The sequence below is a fragment of the Palaemon carinicauda genome, chromosome 19, assembly GCF_036898095.1.
Source record: "Palaemon carinicauda isolate YSFRI2023 chromosome 19, ASM3689809v2, whole genome shotgun sequence".
Classification (NCBI taxonomy): Eukaryota; Metazoa; Arthropoda; class Malacostraca; order Decapoda; family Palaemonidae; genus Palaemon; species Palaemon carinicauda.
Genome location: NC_090743.1, coordinates 37,570,495 through 37,585,749, shown reverse-complemented (window position 1 = coordinate 37,585,749; position 15,255 = coordinate 37,570,495). Strand labels below are relative to the sequence as shown.

Below are 15,255 nucleotides of genomic sequence, written 5' to 3'. Positions count from 1 at the left end.
TTTATGAAGCCTCTCTATCAACTGACGATGTTGCAATACCAAATTACCTAAAAAAAATAGATTGTTGCATTGAGGTTGCGTTAGCAAGGGACTTGTTTTCATGTTCAATAGCCCGTGGCATGGCATTTTAATTAAAAGTAGATCCATTTGGAATTGTATTTTTTTTCAGTGACAGCAGTTTTTTTTCTTTCTTTTTTTTTTGGCTTTGGGATCAATTGGGTGAGCCTTTAGCCAGGAGTGTGCTTGCTCTCTTTGATTTCAAAATATCCGGTGAATTAATTAATTTTTCAATTCGAATTGGTAAAACCTACTCAATAGTTAACTAACAGCTTAATACTCTCTCTCTCTCTCTCTCTCTCTCTCTCTCTCTCTCTCTCTCTCCTCTCTCTCTCTCTCTCTCTCTCTCTCTCTCTCAAGATGATATCTTCCGATGGTTTTCTTCATTCACTTCTCGATACACTTCAACAGTTATTGAAATATAATCATATATTTCTTTTCTCGTTATCTTAACTTTTAAAAACATTTTAATTTCAGATCTCTTTTATTCTTATATGGATACTTTTCTTATCACCAGTTTTTACATCAAAACAAAAATATTATTCTAAATCATTTGACGAACTATTTCTGATGAAGATTTTATTTTTCAATAGGAATACATACACGCGCACGCTCACTAATAATACAAAAAAAAAAAAAAAAAAAAAAAAAAAAAAAAAAAACGTTTAAGCTTCCCATTGTATGTTTCACATTGTTGGAATATTTGTGCCATTCTTACCCTCAACTGTTTGTGTATAAGCTCGTTATCTTGTTGAATAAAGTGACTTGCATTGACCTCCCCTTTCTGTTAGTACATACCAGCTACCTTGCGACATATGCTTGTGTAAATAAAGCGTTCCGCATTTCTTTAGGATCCCCATACAGGTACTAACCACACTATAATTACCTCCACCAACGAAGTTGGAAGTAGGTTATGTTTTCATCCCTTTTTGTCTGATTGTCCGTTTGTTTATTTGTGAAAAACTTCCTGACCACAATTTTACTCTTAGAGTAATGAAACTTCCAAAAATTAATGGTTATGTTGATATTTGGAAGTGATTTAATTTTGAAAGTCCTAGGTCAAGGTCAAGGTTGAGCAAAAGGTCGATTGAATTAACCTTTCCCTTAAGCCTATGTTCGCACAAGGTTGTCACACAGACTTCAAATACGCCTCCGGTCTAAATTGACTCTAGGATAGGCAAGCTGGTTTCGAAAAATAAACTGCCATGGTGGAGGTCTGCATCCTCAGAGTGCTTTTCTAATTTGATTAATGCCCAATGAACACACGACGAGCGATGTAGACTAACAACGTGAAAAACAAGACAGTTAAATAAAGTTTCCTATAAATAAATTAAGGAAAACACACACTCAGATGTTGAAAACTTCAAGAGGACCAAGAGATAATTAAATATTTACTCTCACCTCATCTAATACAGTAATTAGTACGCGTTTGCTGCATGCATGAAATCAGCAATTAGGAGTAGCATATTGTTTGCGTAATTGAAAATTAACGTTCTGTTTACCAGAGGCACATTGAAGCATATGCCGAGTGCGTTTGTTAACTGAATGCAATTGCTCATTAGGATAATCCGTCGGGATATATAAAGGTACTATTATATCACTGGATTTCAGATAGCAATATTACCTGATAATATATGTATATATTCATATATGTGGTAAGTTTGTCATAAATCCTTTATACGGTATATGTATACAAAAATGCACTTACATACATCTAATTTCATATATACACATACATATATATACACACACACACACACCACACATATATATATATATATATATATATATATATATATATGTATATATATACACATATATATACATATACATATATGTATATATGTATATATATGATTATATATATATATATATATATATATATATATATATATATATATATATATATACATATATATATATATAATATATATATAATATATATATATATATATATATATATATATATACACTTGTCTTAACCATAACATCCACTATGGTAAGCAATGTGTGTGTGCGTGGTGTGTGTATGTTTGTATGTGTACATCTCTGAATTTAGAAACCTGTATTAAAAATAAGAATTGAAGCATTAGCTTCAGTTTTCAACACCAATATTTTGGCTTCAGGGTTAAATTTGAATATGTAACTCAGGTAACTAATATATTGAAAATTAAGGTCCTTCCTTACTCACACAGCCAATTTCAGTGTTTTCTCATCTAGGTCAATTCTACCAACTCGTATCTTCGAAACAATGAGCCTGATTTAAAAGTCAATCCAAACGTGAATCACTTGTTCGAAACCAGCCAGATGAGAATATCATTTGAATCAAACGTTCGATATCACCAATGCTTTAAATACTATGATTATCCATAAATTCAATCTTCTTTCTTACCGTTATCCCTACATTAAGGGGTCGGTTGCCTAATGTTCCTTCTCCAATGCCTTCAATCAAAGGTATCCTCCTCCACCAAACTTCTTCTCTAAATATTATCCTTCACCTTATCTCGCCATCTAATTGCTCCACTATACACTTCTTTTCCACCATTATCCTTGCACCAAGGGGTCGGCTACCTGATGCACCCTCTCTAATGCCTTCTATCAGAGGCATTGTCTTCCACCAAACCTCTTCTCTCCATATCATCCTTCACCTTATCTCGCCATCTAATTCGCAACATTCCTCTCGATCTTCTCCCCCGAACAGGTTCCTCCCAAGCCTTCATCACTCCCTTCCCACCATGCCTCCCTCAAAACGTGCCCACAACATCCCAGTAATCTCTAATCTTTACTACGCCTGCCCTTCATCTTATCTAATCATTTTACAGACTTTCAAGCAGTGGAATTGAATATCACACATCAATTTGAACGTAATAAAACAAAAACTCATACTCAGATATGTGAGCTAAACTTGACACGTGAACGTTCCCTCCTCAGATGCTCCTTATCTCTCTGACGTTCGGGCCCGGACGCCCCTTCCTTTCATTGACTTGTTATCTTCCCTCTTCGGGTCCAAAGTTATGGGAATCAAGTTTCCCGATTATGAAGAGACTATCTCCGTCTGCTAAATTATTTCCGTCGTTCTGACGTGAAGAGAACGTTTATGCCGGTAATGAGTTGCTACTTCTTCTTGTTATCTTTTATCTTTAGGTTGTTCTATTATCGGGAGGGAAAATTGGGTTATTTAATAAAAGGAATGATAATGAGAGTTTTAAAAAAAAAAAAACTTCCGAGAGAGGAGAGAGGAGAGAGAGAGAGAGAGAGAGAGAGAGAGAGAGAAGAGAGAGAGAGAGAGAGAGAGAGAGAGAGAGACTTTCTATTTTATAGAGGTAATTGTGTATTTAAAATGTACTAATTATTTCACTTCAATCACATATCCACCTTATGAATTCAGTATAAATTTCAATTGTAGGGACTACTACTACTACTACTACTACTACTACTACTACTACTACTACTACTATTATTATCAACAGAATTTATAAATAAATGAATATTTACTAACATTACCACAATCACAAAAAAGATTTTATATAACATTACACAATATTACCAAAGACATCATTTAATAAAAGAAAAATATATGTGTATATATATATATATATATATGTGTGTGTGTGTGTGTGTATATATATTATATGTGTATATATACATATATATATAATATAATATATATCATATATATATATATATATAATATATATATATATATATATATATAGTTATGAGGTCCTTTGACTGGCCAGAAAGTACTACATTGGATTCTTCTCTCTGGTTACGGTTCATTTTCCCTTGGGCTACACATACATCGAATATTCTGGAATATTCTTTGCAGATGCTCCTCTATGCTCATACACCTGACAACACTGAGATTACCAAAGAAATTCTTCTTCACCCAAGAGGTTAACTACTGCACTGTAATTGTTCAGTGGCTACTTTCCTCTTGGTAAGGGTAGAAGAGACTTTTGCTATGGTAAGCAGCTCTTCTAGGAGAAAGACACTCTAAAACCAAACCATCGTTCTCTAGTCTTGGGCATTGCCGTAGCCTCTATACATGTCTTCCACTATCTTGGGTTAGAGTTCTCTTGCTTGAGGGTACAGTCGGCCACACTATTCTATCTAATCTCACTTCCTCTTGTTTTGTTAAAGTTTTTATAATTTATATAGGATATATTTATCTTAATGTTGCTACTCTTCTTAAAATATTTTATTTTTTCTTGTTTCTTTTCTTCACTGGGCTATTTTCCCTGTTGGGACCCCCTGGGCTTATAGCATCCTGCTTTTACCAACTAGGGTTGTAGCTTAGCAAATAATAATAATAATAATAATAATTATAATAATAATATATAAATATATATATATAACATATATATGTATATATATATATATATATATATATATATATATATATATATATATATATATATATATATATATGTGTGTGTGTGTGTGTGTGTGTAAATTTATAAATTTTTGTGTAAGTGAGGTGTGCATGTTTATCAGCAGTGACGCAAGTGTTGTCTAAAAACCTATAAGTTTTTAGAGAGAGAGAGAGAGAGAGAGAGAGAGAGAGAGAGAGAGAGAGAGAGAGAGAGAGAGAGAGAGAGGAGAGAGAGAGAGAGAGAGAGAGAATGTTTTTATAACTACAAAATACCCCCCCATTCAAAAAGAAAACCATTTGCATGTCTTTTACTTTACTCAAAATACTTTATAAGGGAGACACATTACCTCCATATCTCCTCATATTTCTCAAATGAGTTTTCAATAATGGTGATGACATCCTCCCTCCCACCAGATCCCCCTCAAGGTATCCTACCCCCCCCTCCTACCAGATCCCTCTCAAGGAATCCTAACCCCCCTCCCACAAGGTCCCTCTCAAGAAATCCTACCCCCTCCCACAAGGCCCCCCCAAAGGAATCCTACCTCATCCCACCAGGTCCCCTCAAGGAATCCTACTCCCTCCCACCCAGGTTCCCCTCAAGGAATCCTACCCCCTCTCCCACCAGGTCCCCCTCAAGGAATCCTACCCCCCTCCCACACGGTCCACCAAGGGAATCCAACCCCATCCAGGTTCCCGCAAGGAATCCAACCCCCTGCCATAAGGTCCCCCAAGGAATCCTACCCTATCACATCAGTTCCCCCTTAAAGAACCTTACCCCCTCCCACCAGGCCTTCCCCCCCCCAAAGAATCCTACTCCATCCCACCAGGGCCCCCCACAAGAATCCTACTCCCCTACCATCAGGTCCCCCAAAGGAATCCTACCCTATCCCACCATGTCCCCACAAGAAATCCACCCACCCCCCGCCCCCGGCACCAAAGGAATTTTGGCTTTTATTACCAGGACCTCTCTCTAAATGACCCCAGACGCCAGCTTCTGGAATGACTTATTTACATAATATTTGGTTGGGCAACAGCAATATTTTCTGCGCGCGTCTTGCGAGGATAAGGTGTTTGGGATTTTCATTTCCCCCACCCCCTGCAAATCTCTGTATTAAATGTAAGCTTCTTTTGCAATAAGGGTTTGAAAAGTTGCTTTTATTTAACTCAAGATAACTTTTTTTTTCATATTTATTTATTTTTTTTTTGCTTGTTACTCAAGGTGTGATAAAAATCTCATAATTAAAAATGAGTTAGTTTTGTGATGTCTTTTTTTTCTTAAATTAGTTACTGTAGATGCGTAAATGCGTTAATTTTCAGGTTTAATAATTAACGCATAACATTTAGGTATTAAAATATATACGAAGACACACTGTGTTTATCTATTTGCGCAATCGTACTTAACAAATACATAAATAAAAAAAGGAAAATAAACTATACATGATATTGAGGTGGCAATGAATATACGAGTACCCATTATGATAATTTATTTGCATAATCGTACTAACAAATACACAAACTAGAAAAGCACTCTGAGAGTGCAGAACTACGCTACTGAAGATTAGTTCTCGAAACCAGCTTGCTTTTCCCAGAATCAATTTAGACCGTAGGCGTATTTTTCAGACGACCTTTTGCTCGACCTTTAACATAGGACTTAAAAAAATTGAATCACTTCCATGTCTAAACATACAAATTAATCTCTGAAAGTTTCACTACTCTAATGAGCGAAATTGTGGCCAGGATGTTGTTCACAAACAGAAAAACAGACGCACGAACAAACGGCCTAACGGGCTAAAACATAATCTCCTCCCAACTTCGTTGGAGGAGGTAATAAATGAAAAAAAAAAAACATAAATCCATTGCCAGAGCTAATCCTCTTAATTTTCTACTCATAACAAGACAATCCAAGAAATTAATGGTCCACAGAAACATTTCTCTAATTTTGTTTGAAATGTTAATTATTTCTCAGATCGTTCATTTACTTCATCATTTCCTTTACTGACTGGGCTATTTTTCCCTGTTGGAGCCCTTGGGCATATAGCATCTTGCTTTACCAACTAGGGTGATAGCTTAGCTAATAATAATAATAATAATAATAATAATAATAATATAATTCTTTACCTTTGTGTGACACCGCCTTCATATCACCCCAGCGATTCTTTTTTCTGCGAGTGAAAAATGGTCGAAAGTTAATGAAAGAGGATGAGAGATTTTTTCCAGGAGCGAAGAAAGGAGGATAAAAGTCAATGAAAGTTAATTTAAATGAATGTTCTGTAAACGTAATAGTTCCACGAGCCTTGCAATCAGTATGAAAACTAATAGCATAATTTTAGAAATATATTTACCTTTGGACCGTTCCAAAAATGCTGTAAATAAGTCCTCTTGGGGCTTCAGGAATAAATACATTTACCAGTGGGTCGTTCAGAAATGCTGCAAGGAAGATCAATTCGCCCTTGGGCTTCAAGAATAAATATATTTACCAGTGGGTCGTTCAAAAATGCTGCAAGGAAGATCAATTCCACCCTTGGGCTTCAAGAATAAGTAGGGAGGAGGGTGTTGGTCACAGGTGAGGAAAATTGTCGCAGTAGAGCAGGGAGAGGGGGGTGGGGGGGCCGGTTGTCGCAGGTGTTTTAGGCGGGGTTGCAGAGGGCACATGGATAATGATTTACGATTTTAAACAGGAAGGATAAGACTTCGGTGGAACTGGAAAGATTTCTAATACTTTCGAACAAGTAAATGTACATATTGAATCTTTTGAGTTATTGAGACTTTCCTGGAAATAAACATTTCCATACAATTGTCAAAGTAATGATAAAGGTCTTTTAAATATACCTTGGTAATGGTGCCCTCTAGATTCACTATTATTATTAGAATAATTTTATCATTATTTTTACTAATTATTATTATTAATATTACTTGCTAAGCTGCAAACCTAGTTGGAAAAGCAGGATGCTATAAGCCCGAGGGCTCCAACACGGAAAATAAACTATATAGGCAATAAAAAGTGACGAATAACAATATCAAATATCTTGAGATCAGTAACAGCGTGTGTATATATATATATATATATATATATATATATATATATATATATATATATATATATATATTATGTATGTATGTATGTATGTATGTATGTATGTATGTATATATATATATATATATATATATATATATATATATATATATATATATAACAAGGAAGAGAGAATACTGTGCCTGAGTATGCCCTCAAGCATGGGAACTCTAACCCAAGACAGTGGAAGACCATGTTACAGAGGCTATTGCACTACTCAACACTCGAGATCAATCGTTTGATTTTGTCGTCCTCTCTTCAACCATTTCCAAGTGGAAAGTAGCCACTGAACAATTACAGTACAGTAGTTAACTCCTTGAGTGAAGAGGAATTGTTGGAAATGAATGAAATTGGATTATATGTACAAGCGCTGGGGCCTTGAGGCCATTCAGCACCAGGGCGTAAATGGGGTATAACCCAGAAGTTACTTATAAGGTAAAAGTTAAAATAATTTGCATTTGAATAAACTTATTTTGGACATAAGGCCTAACGCTAGGGCTAGGAAAGCCACTACATAAGTCCTAGAGCTAGGGCCAGGAAGGTTATTACAGACCATTACATAAGTCATAGAGTTAGGGCCAGGGAGGTCATTACAGACCATTACATAAGTCATAGAGCTAGGGCCAGGGAGGCCCTTGGACACATAGGTGCAAATGGGGGAAACCGAAGTTGTATAGAAAACGAGTTAAAAGGGACACAGTAGGATGGAAGAAAAAAAAAACAGAAAATTTGGTAGGGTATTAAAGACTAAGAAATGGCTGTTGCTAAGAACCAATGTATAATTGCAAAGACACTCATGTAATACCCACAGTGCACCAAGAGAGGTGCACTCAAGACACTCCCCCTAATGAGATTTTTATCATCATTAATAATAACAATAATAATAACAATAATAACAATAATAATAATAATAATAATAATAATAATAATAATAATAATAATAATAATAATAGCCAGAATTTTATAAATAGAAAAAAAAATACATAAACCTTCCTTTATCGAATTAGAATACTTTCCGTAGTCTACTCAACACTTTTCGTACCTTCAAAGTTTTTTTTTCACACTACTTTTACCTTTTCTAAAGACGTGAGAGATATATGCTGCGTACAGACTTGGTAATGAGGGGAATAAATTTGCTCGTCCGTGCTATGCTGGCAGGCAGAATAAAAAAAAAAAAAAAAAAAAAGGCAAACTCACCTTTTAAAATCTATGCAGATAAAGAAGCGTTGTTTTTCCTTAATTCTCTTTATCAATTACATTTCTGACAAACTATTATCTTCGTCTAACCTACAAATTCTCTCTTTTGAGGAATCCCAAAATGTACAAGAGTAAGGTCGAATATGTATCGCGGATACTTTAATGTACGGACGAATTTGTATCGCGGATACTTGAATACACAGATAAACTTATATCGCAGATAATTGAATGCTCGAACAAGTTTGTGCTGCGGATACTAATATATAAGAATGAATTTATTTTGCGGATGCCTGAATGTACAGACGAATTTGTATAGCGGATACCTGAATGTAAAGACGAATTTGCATCGCGAATACCTGAATGTACAGACAAATTTGTATGACGGATACCTGAATATACAGAAGAATTTGTAAAGCGGACACCTGAATGTACGAACGAATTTCTATCGTGGATACTTGAATGCACTGACGAATTTATATCGTGGATATTTGAATGCACGGACAAATTTGTATCGCGGATACTTGAATGCACAGACAAATTTGTATCACGGATAATTGAATATAAGGACGGTTTGTTTCGCAGATACCTGAATGTACAGACAAATTTGTATAGTGGATACCTGAATGTGCAGACAAATTTGTATTGCGGATACCTGAATGTAAAGATGAATTTGCATCGCAGATACCTGAATGTACAGACGAATTTGTACAGCGGATACCTGAATGTACAGACGAATTTGTATAGCGGATACCTGAATGTACGGACGAATTTCTATCGCGGATACTTGAATGCATGGACAAATTTGTATCGCGGATACTTAATATAAGGACAGATTTGTTTAGCAGATACCTGAATATACAGACAAATTTTATATCGCGGACTACTGAATGTACGGACGAATTTGTATCGCAGATACCTGAATGTATGGACAAATTTGTATCGCGGATACCTGAATGTACGGACGGTATCGCGGATACCTGAATGTACAGACGAATTTCTATCGCAGATACTTGAATATATAGACGAATTTGTACCCCAGATACCTGAATGAACGGATGAATTTCTATCGCGGATACTTGAATATACAGACGAATTTGTGTAGCGGACACCTGAATGTACGGACGAATTTGTATTGCGGATACCTCAATGTACGGATGAATTTATATCGCAGATACCTGAATGTACAAACGAATTTCTATCACAGATACTTGAATATTGAATATACAAACAAATATATATCGCGGATACATGAATGTACAGACGAATTTGTATCGCGTATACTTTACTATACAGACGAATTTGTATCATTGATACCCGAATGCACAAATGAATTTGTATCGCGGATAAATGAATGTACGGACAAATTTGTATCACGGATACTTGAGTGTATGATATATATAGCAGATATTTCAATGCTTGACCTGTATTGCGGATATTTAAAAGTACGATCTGTATCGCGGATAGCTGAATGTGCCATATGTATCATGGACACTTGTACATACAATCTGTATTGCAGATGCTTAAATGAATGGATGCATTTGCATGGCGAATACTGTAATGTACAATCTGTATAACGGACACTTGAATGTACAACATGTATTGTGGATACTTGAACGTACGATCTGTACCTCAGACACTTAAATGTATGGATGAATTTGCGTCACAGATACCTGAATGTTCAGAATAATTTCTACAGCTGATCCATAAAGATTAGATCTGTATCGCAGATACTTGAAGCTAAGTATGAATTTGCATCACGGATACTTGAATGTAAGTATGAATATTTATTACGGATACTTGAATGTATGAAGGTACATATAAGTGTCGCGGACAATTGAATGCAATAATTAAAGGCACCATGGATAGATAGTAAGTAGGCCAAAGCATACGCCACCGGTTGAGATACTACCGCTGGAGAGTTATTGAGCCCCATGACTGGCCAGATAGCAGTGCATTGGATCCCTCTCTGGTTACGGATTATTTTTCCTTTGCCTACACATACACCGAATAGTCTGGCATGACTTTTTTTTTGACATCCATTTCTTCGATTATTTTAGGAGGTCCTTATCATTGCATTACGGTCTTTTACAAACCCCAGTTTGAACTTAACTAGTCGAACTATAACATGTTAACCTATCCATCTCTATCAATATTCTCCCTTTTCATACCTTTGTAGTTTATATCGGCTCTTGTCTTGCAATCTTATGAAGAAATAGTCCAACTACAAGGCTGTTATGATACAATTTCCTCTTCTTTCGTTGCCTCAAGATACCCTTTCTATTTCTCCCTTATATTAGTATGTGACACTCTCTCTCTCTCTCTCTCTCTCTCTCTCTCTCTCTCTCTCTCTCTCTCTCTCTCTCTCTAAAAGGGGTCATCAAAACCCATTCAACGGAGGATGTGAGACACTCAATAACCTTAAATGACTGCGATACAAAGGAAGTACCTTTTAATTAAATACTGTAGAGGTACCTATGCTTGATAAATTGAGTTTCATTATAAAAGACTTTAGCTGGGATGGAGAATTCAGTCGACAGTATTGGTGAAAGATAAACACATATTTACATACACACATTATTTACTTATAGATGTGTATATATATATATATATATATATATATATATATATATATATATATATATATATGTATGTATATATATAAATATGTATAATATATACTTCATACCGATAAAAATATTTACATCAATACACCAATCAGAAAAAATAAAGTAAAATGTAGATTAGACAGCGTAAACTGCATAAAATGAAAATATTCAATCTAAAACTCCAACGAATAACCAGACGGCTTCATATTTTTTTTTTTTTTTTTTTGACTTGGAGATGACAAACTTCTCGAAGAAATCTGAATTTCAATAACGAAGTCCTAGCTCCTGATGAGACTAAGAGCCGATGGCGGGTATTAATCGCCTGATACGATTCATTAAATGTTGGAGGAGAAGGTGCAGTTTAAAATTCCATTCTTCTTTTTGAGATATCTTAAAATTGTCAAGAATTCTAACGCCCCATCTTTGTGCATCTTTTGCAGTATTATTCTCTTACTAGTGTACGCGACCCGTCACAAATGACGACTCAATATTTAAGAGACATGCACACACACAGATTCAACCTTTCCCACCCCCTCCCCCTTTCCTAACTAAAACTCGGCAGTTGTGGTTTCACAGTGTTACCTTTGACGGTACCCCCTCTCACTAAAGTATGACTACTCCCTCTTCACTCTACCTATGGGACGGGGAGAGATCAAGTAGTTATACGTCCGCCTTCCAATGCCACTCAGTGAGACCGGAAAGAAATATATATATATATATATATATATATATATATATATATATAGATAGATAGATAGATAGATAGATAGATATATAGATAAATAGATAAATAGATATAACCACATGCTCTTCATTAAATTGGGGAGATTAATAAATTCTTAATTTTAGCAGTACTATTCTTACAAATTAGAGGGAACAGCATGGAAAATCTTATTATTCTGGTGCAGTTATGTTTAAAGCTGAGTTATACTAAGATATATCACAAAGAAAAGTTGCGACACTAGCACCCACAGAGACTTCAAAAGCACTCGGGTAATATTGTGGTCTTTCAGAAACAAAGGCTAATTCTTAACAGTTTTGGATTTAAACTATCATAAAATTAAAACAAATCAAAAGCAATAAAATGTATTTATCATTCCATTACTTGAAAACTAATTGATTTTTTGACTGGAAATTAGACATCAAAACTATTTATTTTTTTCAACTGCAAATAAGACGTTAAAACTCAAAACACAGATACTTTCATTACAAAAATAAGAAAAGACTATATTTTCACTACATTTAAAAAAAAAAATAGTTTCATAAAAAGAACTGATCACGAACTCAATTACTGCAGCGAAAAGAGATAACTCATGTCGATATAATTTTCGCCAGGACAAGGTACGGTCACATCACAGTCTTAGGATAATGTATTGGACAATAAAATGTAGCGTACTCACGAAACATGTCTGTCATTAAGGGCGATGTTCAATTCATTTTCAATTCCAAGCCTGGTATGCGTGGCATAATACAATCACCGAAAAACCCAATTTTCATAATTTTCTTTCATTTATATTTTAATTGAATTTTAAACCAAATAAGAATATCAAAATATTTTTACATCGTTTTAGTCTAGTGCTAGTCTGATGTCTAAAAAGTAAAGACAGTTAGATGAATTTATTAATTAATTTTTGCTTATATATTGTTCAGATGATTAGCCAATTACAGACCATAACTATCTATTATTTTTCTAAAAATTATTGTGAAACCAATACATACCAAAGTAGAAAATATAATTAATACGATAAACAATAAAACTCACGTACATAAACAGACATACAAAGCCTAAATTTTCAAATGACTGAAATTTATATGTAAACATACATTCTTTATATATATATATATATATATATATATATATATATATATATATATATATATATATATATATATATGTACATTCTTACGCAGATGGTCTAGTGAAGAGTAAATGTTTTATTTATGTATTTCATTTGTGTATTTAAAAGATGTATAGCCAACTCGTGAGGTGAGTTACTCTCTTGTAGGTTTAAATAATTGTATGTAAAATACCTATGACTTTTGTTGTTAATTTAATTGTTTTTTTCATTCAAGTCAGTATATGTAAATTTACGTTATTTTTGAGAATTAACTTTATATTTCATGTATTTTGTTATGAAGTCTTATGTAATCTCGATTAAGTATGATGTACGAACCATACGAGGTTTGAAAAAGAGGGCTTATGTATTTTTTTTATATTTTCATGAGGTATTGCATCCTGCTATATATTTCTATTTGATTGGAATGTTCTCGAAAACCCGAGAGTTAGTTTCATCTTTTTTTTTTTTTTTTTTTTTTTTTTTTTTTTTTTTTTTTGATATTTCGAGGAGGTAGGTGGGTGTAGATAGCTGGGAGAGGGTTGCCTTGCAAGCGAGGTTAGTTCTCCTGTTCGATAGACTTAGTTGGCAACTTTGGCGCAGCTAGAGGCTGCTCCTAAGCCACGAGAATAATCTACTTAGAAAAATCTAGAAGTTTTAAATCAATATATATGTGCCTCTAGGAAATTTTAAGAAGCTGAAGAGATGTAGCCTGTCCCTTTGTATGAGCCAAAGTTCGCCTCTATCTCGTCAGTGCCTCAAATGTGTGCCCTCTCGAAAGTGAATAGTTTTTAAGCAATATATCGTGTGTAATGCGTTCAAACGTTGATAAAGCCATTGAATAATATTTCCAGTGCATTGTATTAATATAAATAAGTATGTAATATAAATTTTTGCAACTTGGCCCTGTGAGTTTAGGTTAAAACAGTGAAGTATATTTATTCTGCTTATCTGTTCGTTTACCTCGTGAGTCAAAACACATTAGTGTATTAATTACTTTTATGTAAATTTTATTTAGTATTTACTCTTTAGAGTGTTAAGATATTAACTAATTTCCTTAATTATCAAGATTTAATATTTGTGTCAAATTTAATTTCCAGTGAAATGAATGATTATATAATTTTCAGAGTGTAATATTCTCCTGTCTTAGTCTAAGGTTTTGTTCAGATTAAATATTTTGAGTCAATAATTATACAATTTTCAGAGAGTAATATTTTCTTGTCATAGTCTAAGGTTTTGTTCAGATTTAATATTTCGAGTGATTCAGTTTGGTAATAATTTTTTGGTATTAATGTTGTAAATCTTTTATAGAATATATTTATTTTTGTAGTGTGAACTATTTCAATCACCAGTATTTCTTACAGAGCTCTCTCCAAATCCCCGACTAAGAATCGGAGTAAGAGATGGTTTTGAAAAGTTCAAGTAACTAATCACTCAGTTTTGTTTGAAGTGTAGTTAAGAGACCTTTGTATATTCAGTGTTTTTATATATTGCCGGTTGGGAGTTGCATAATTTCTCAGAGCTAAGGTATTATTCAAGTGTAACAGATTTATGTAAAGACAATCAGGTGAGTTTGGAACTCAGGAGGTTATGTAATTTGCCAGCCGTAATATATAATAATATATAATAATATATATACATATACATACATACTTATTGTACCCGCTTACTTGTAGAAAGCACACCTTGACAGAGATTGGTTGCGTTACAACAAACTTCTACGAACCAATTATAATGGAGTAGTTAAACAAACACGATCAAAGATCGTATGTGTATCCACATACACGCAAATAATGAACAAGATAACAGAGGACTCAATGCAGATACAATAAGAGAGAGAGAGAGAGAGAGAGAGAGAGAGAGAGAGAGAGAGAGAGAGAGAGAGAGAGAGAGAGAGAGAGAGAATGCTGAAATTACATTATATATGCATTAGATAGACAACTCTTTATTAGCATAATTTAAACCGAAATTCACTCTACTATTTCCCTAAATTTCCATGACAAAGATAAGGCCCAAAGAGGAGCAAAGTTGCCAATTTTCTAATATCTATCGCTGATGATTTAAAAACTATTCACTTTGGAGAGGGCACACACTCGAGGCACTTATGAGATA

The 15,255-nt window shown here is 34.3% G+C and overlaps 2 protein-coding genes across 3 annotated transcripts in view; both read left to right on the top strand.

Annotated features, from left to right (window-relative positions):
• LOC137658575 (uncharacterized) overlaps nt 1–15,255 on the top strand; it is a 157,931-nt gene that overhangs the window by 29,274 nt on the left and 113,402 nt on the right. The gene's annotated exons all lie outside the window — the stretch shown is intronic.
• LOC137658965 (uncharacterized) lies at nt 4,819–5,406 on the top strand. Its single transcript, XM_068394075.1, has one exon. It carries the CDS (start codon nt 4,819–4,821, stop codon nt 5,404–5,406), a length of 588 nt encoding a protein of 195 aa, XP_068250176.1.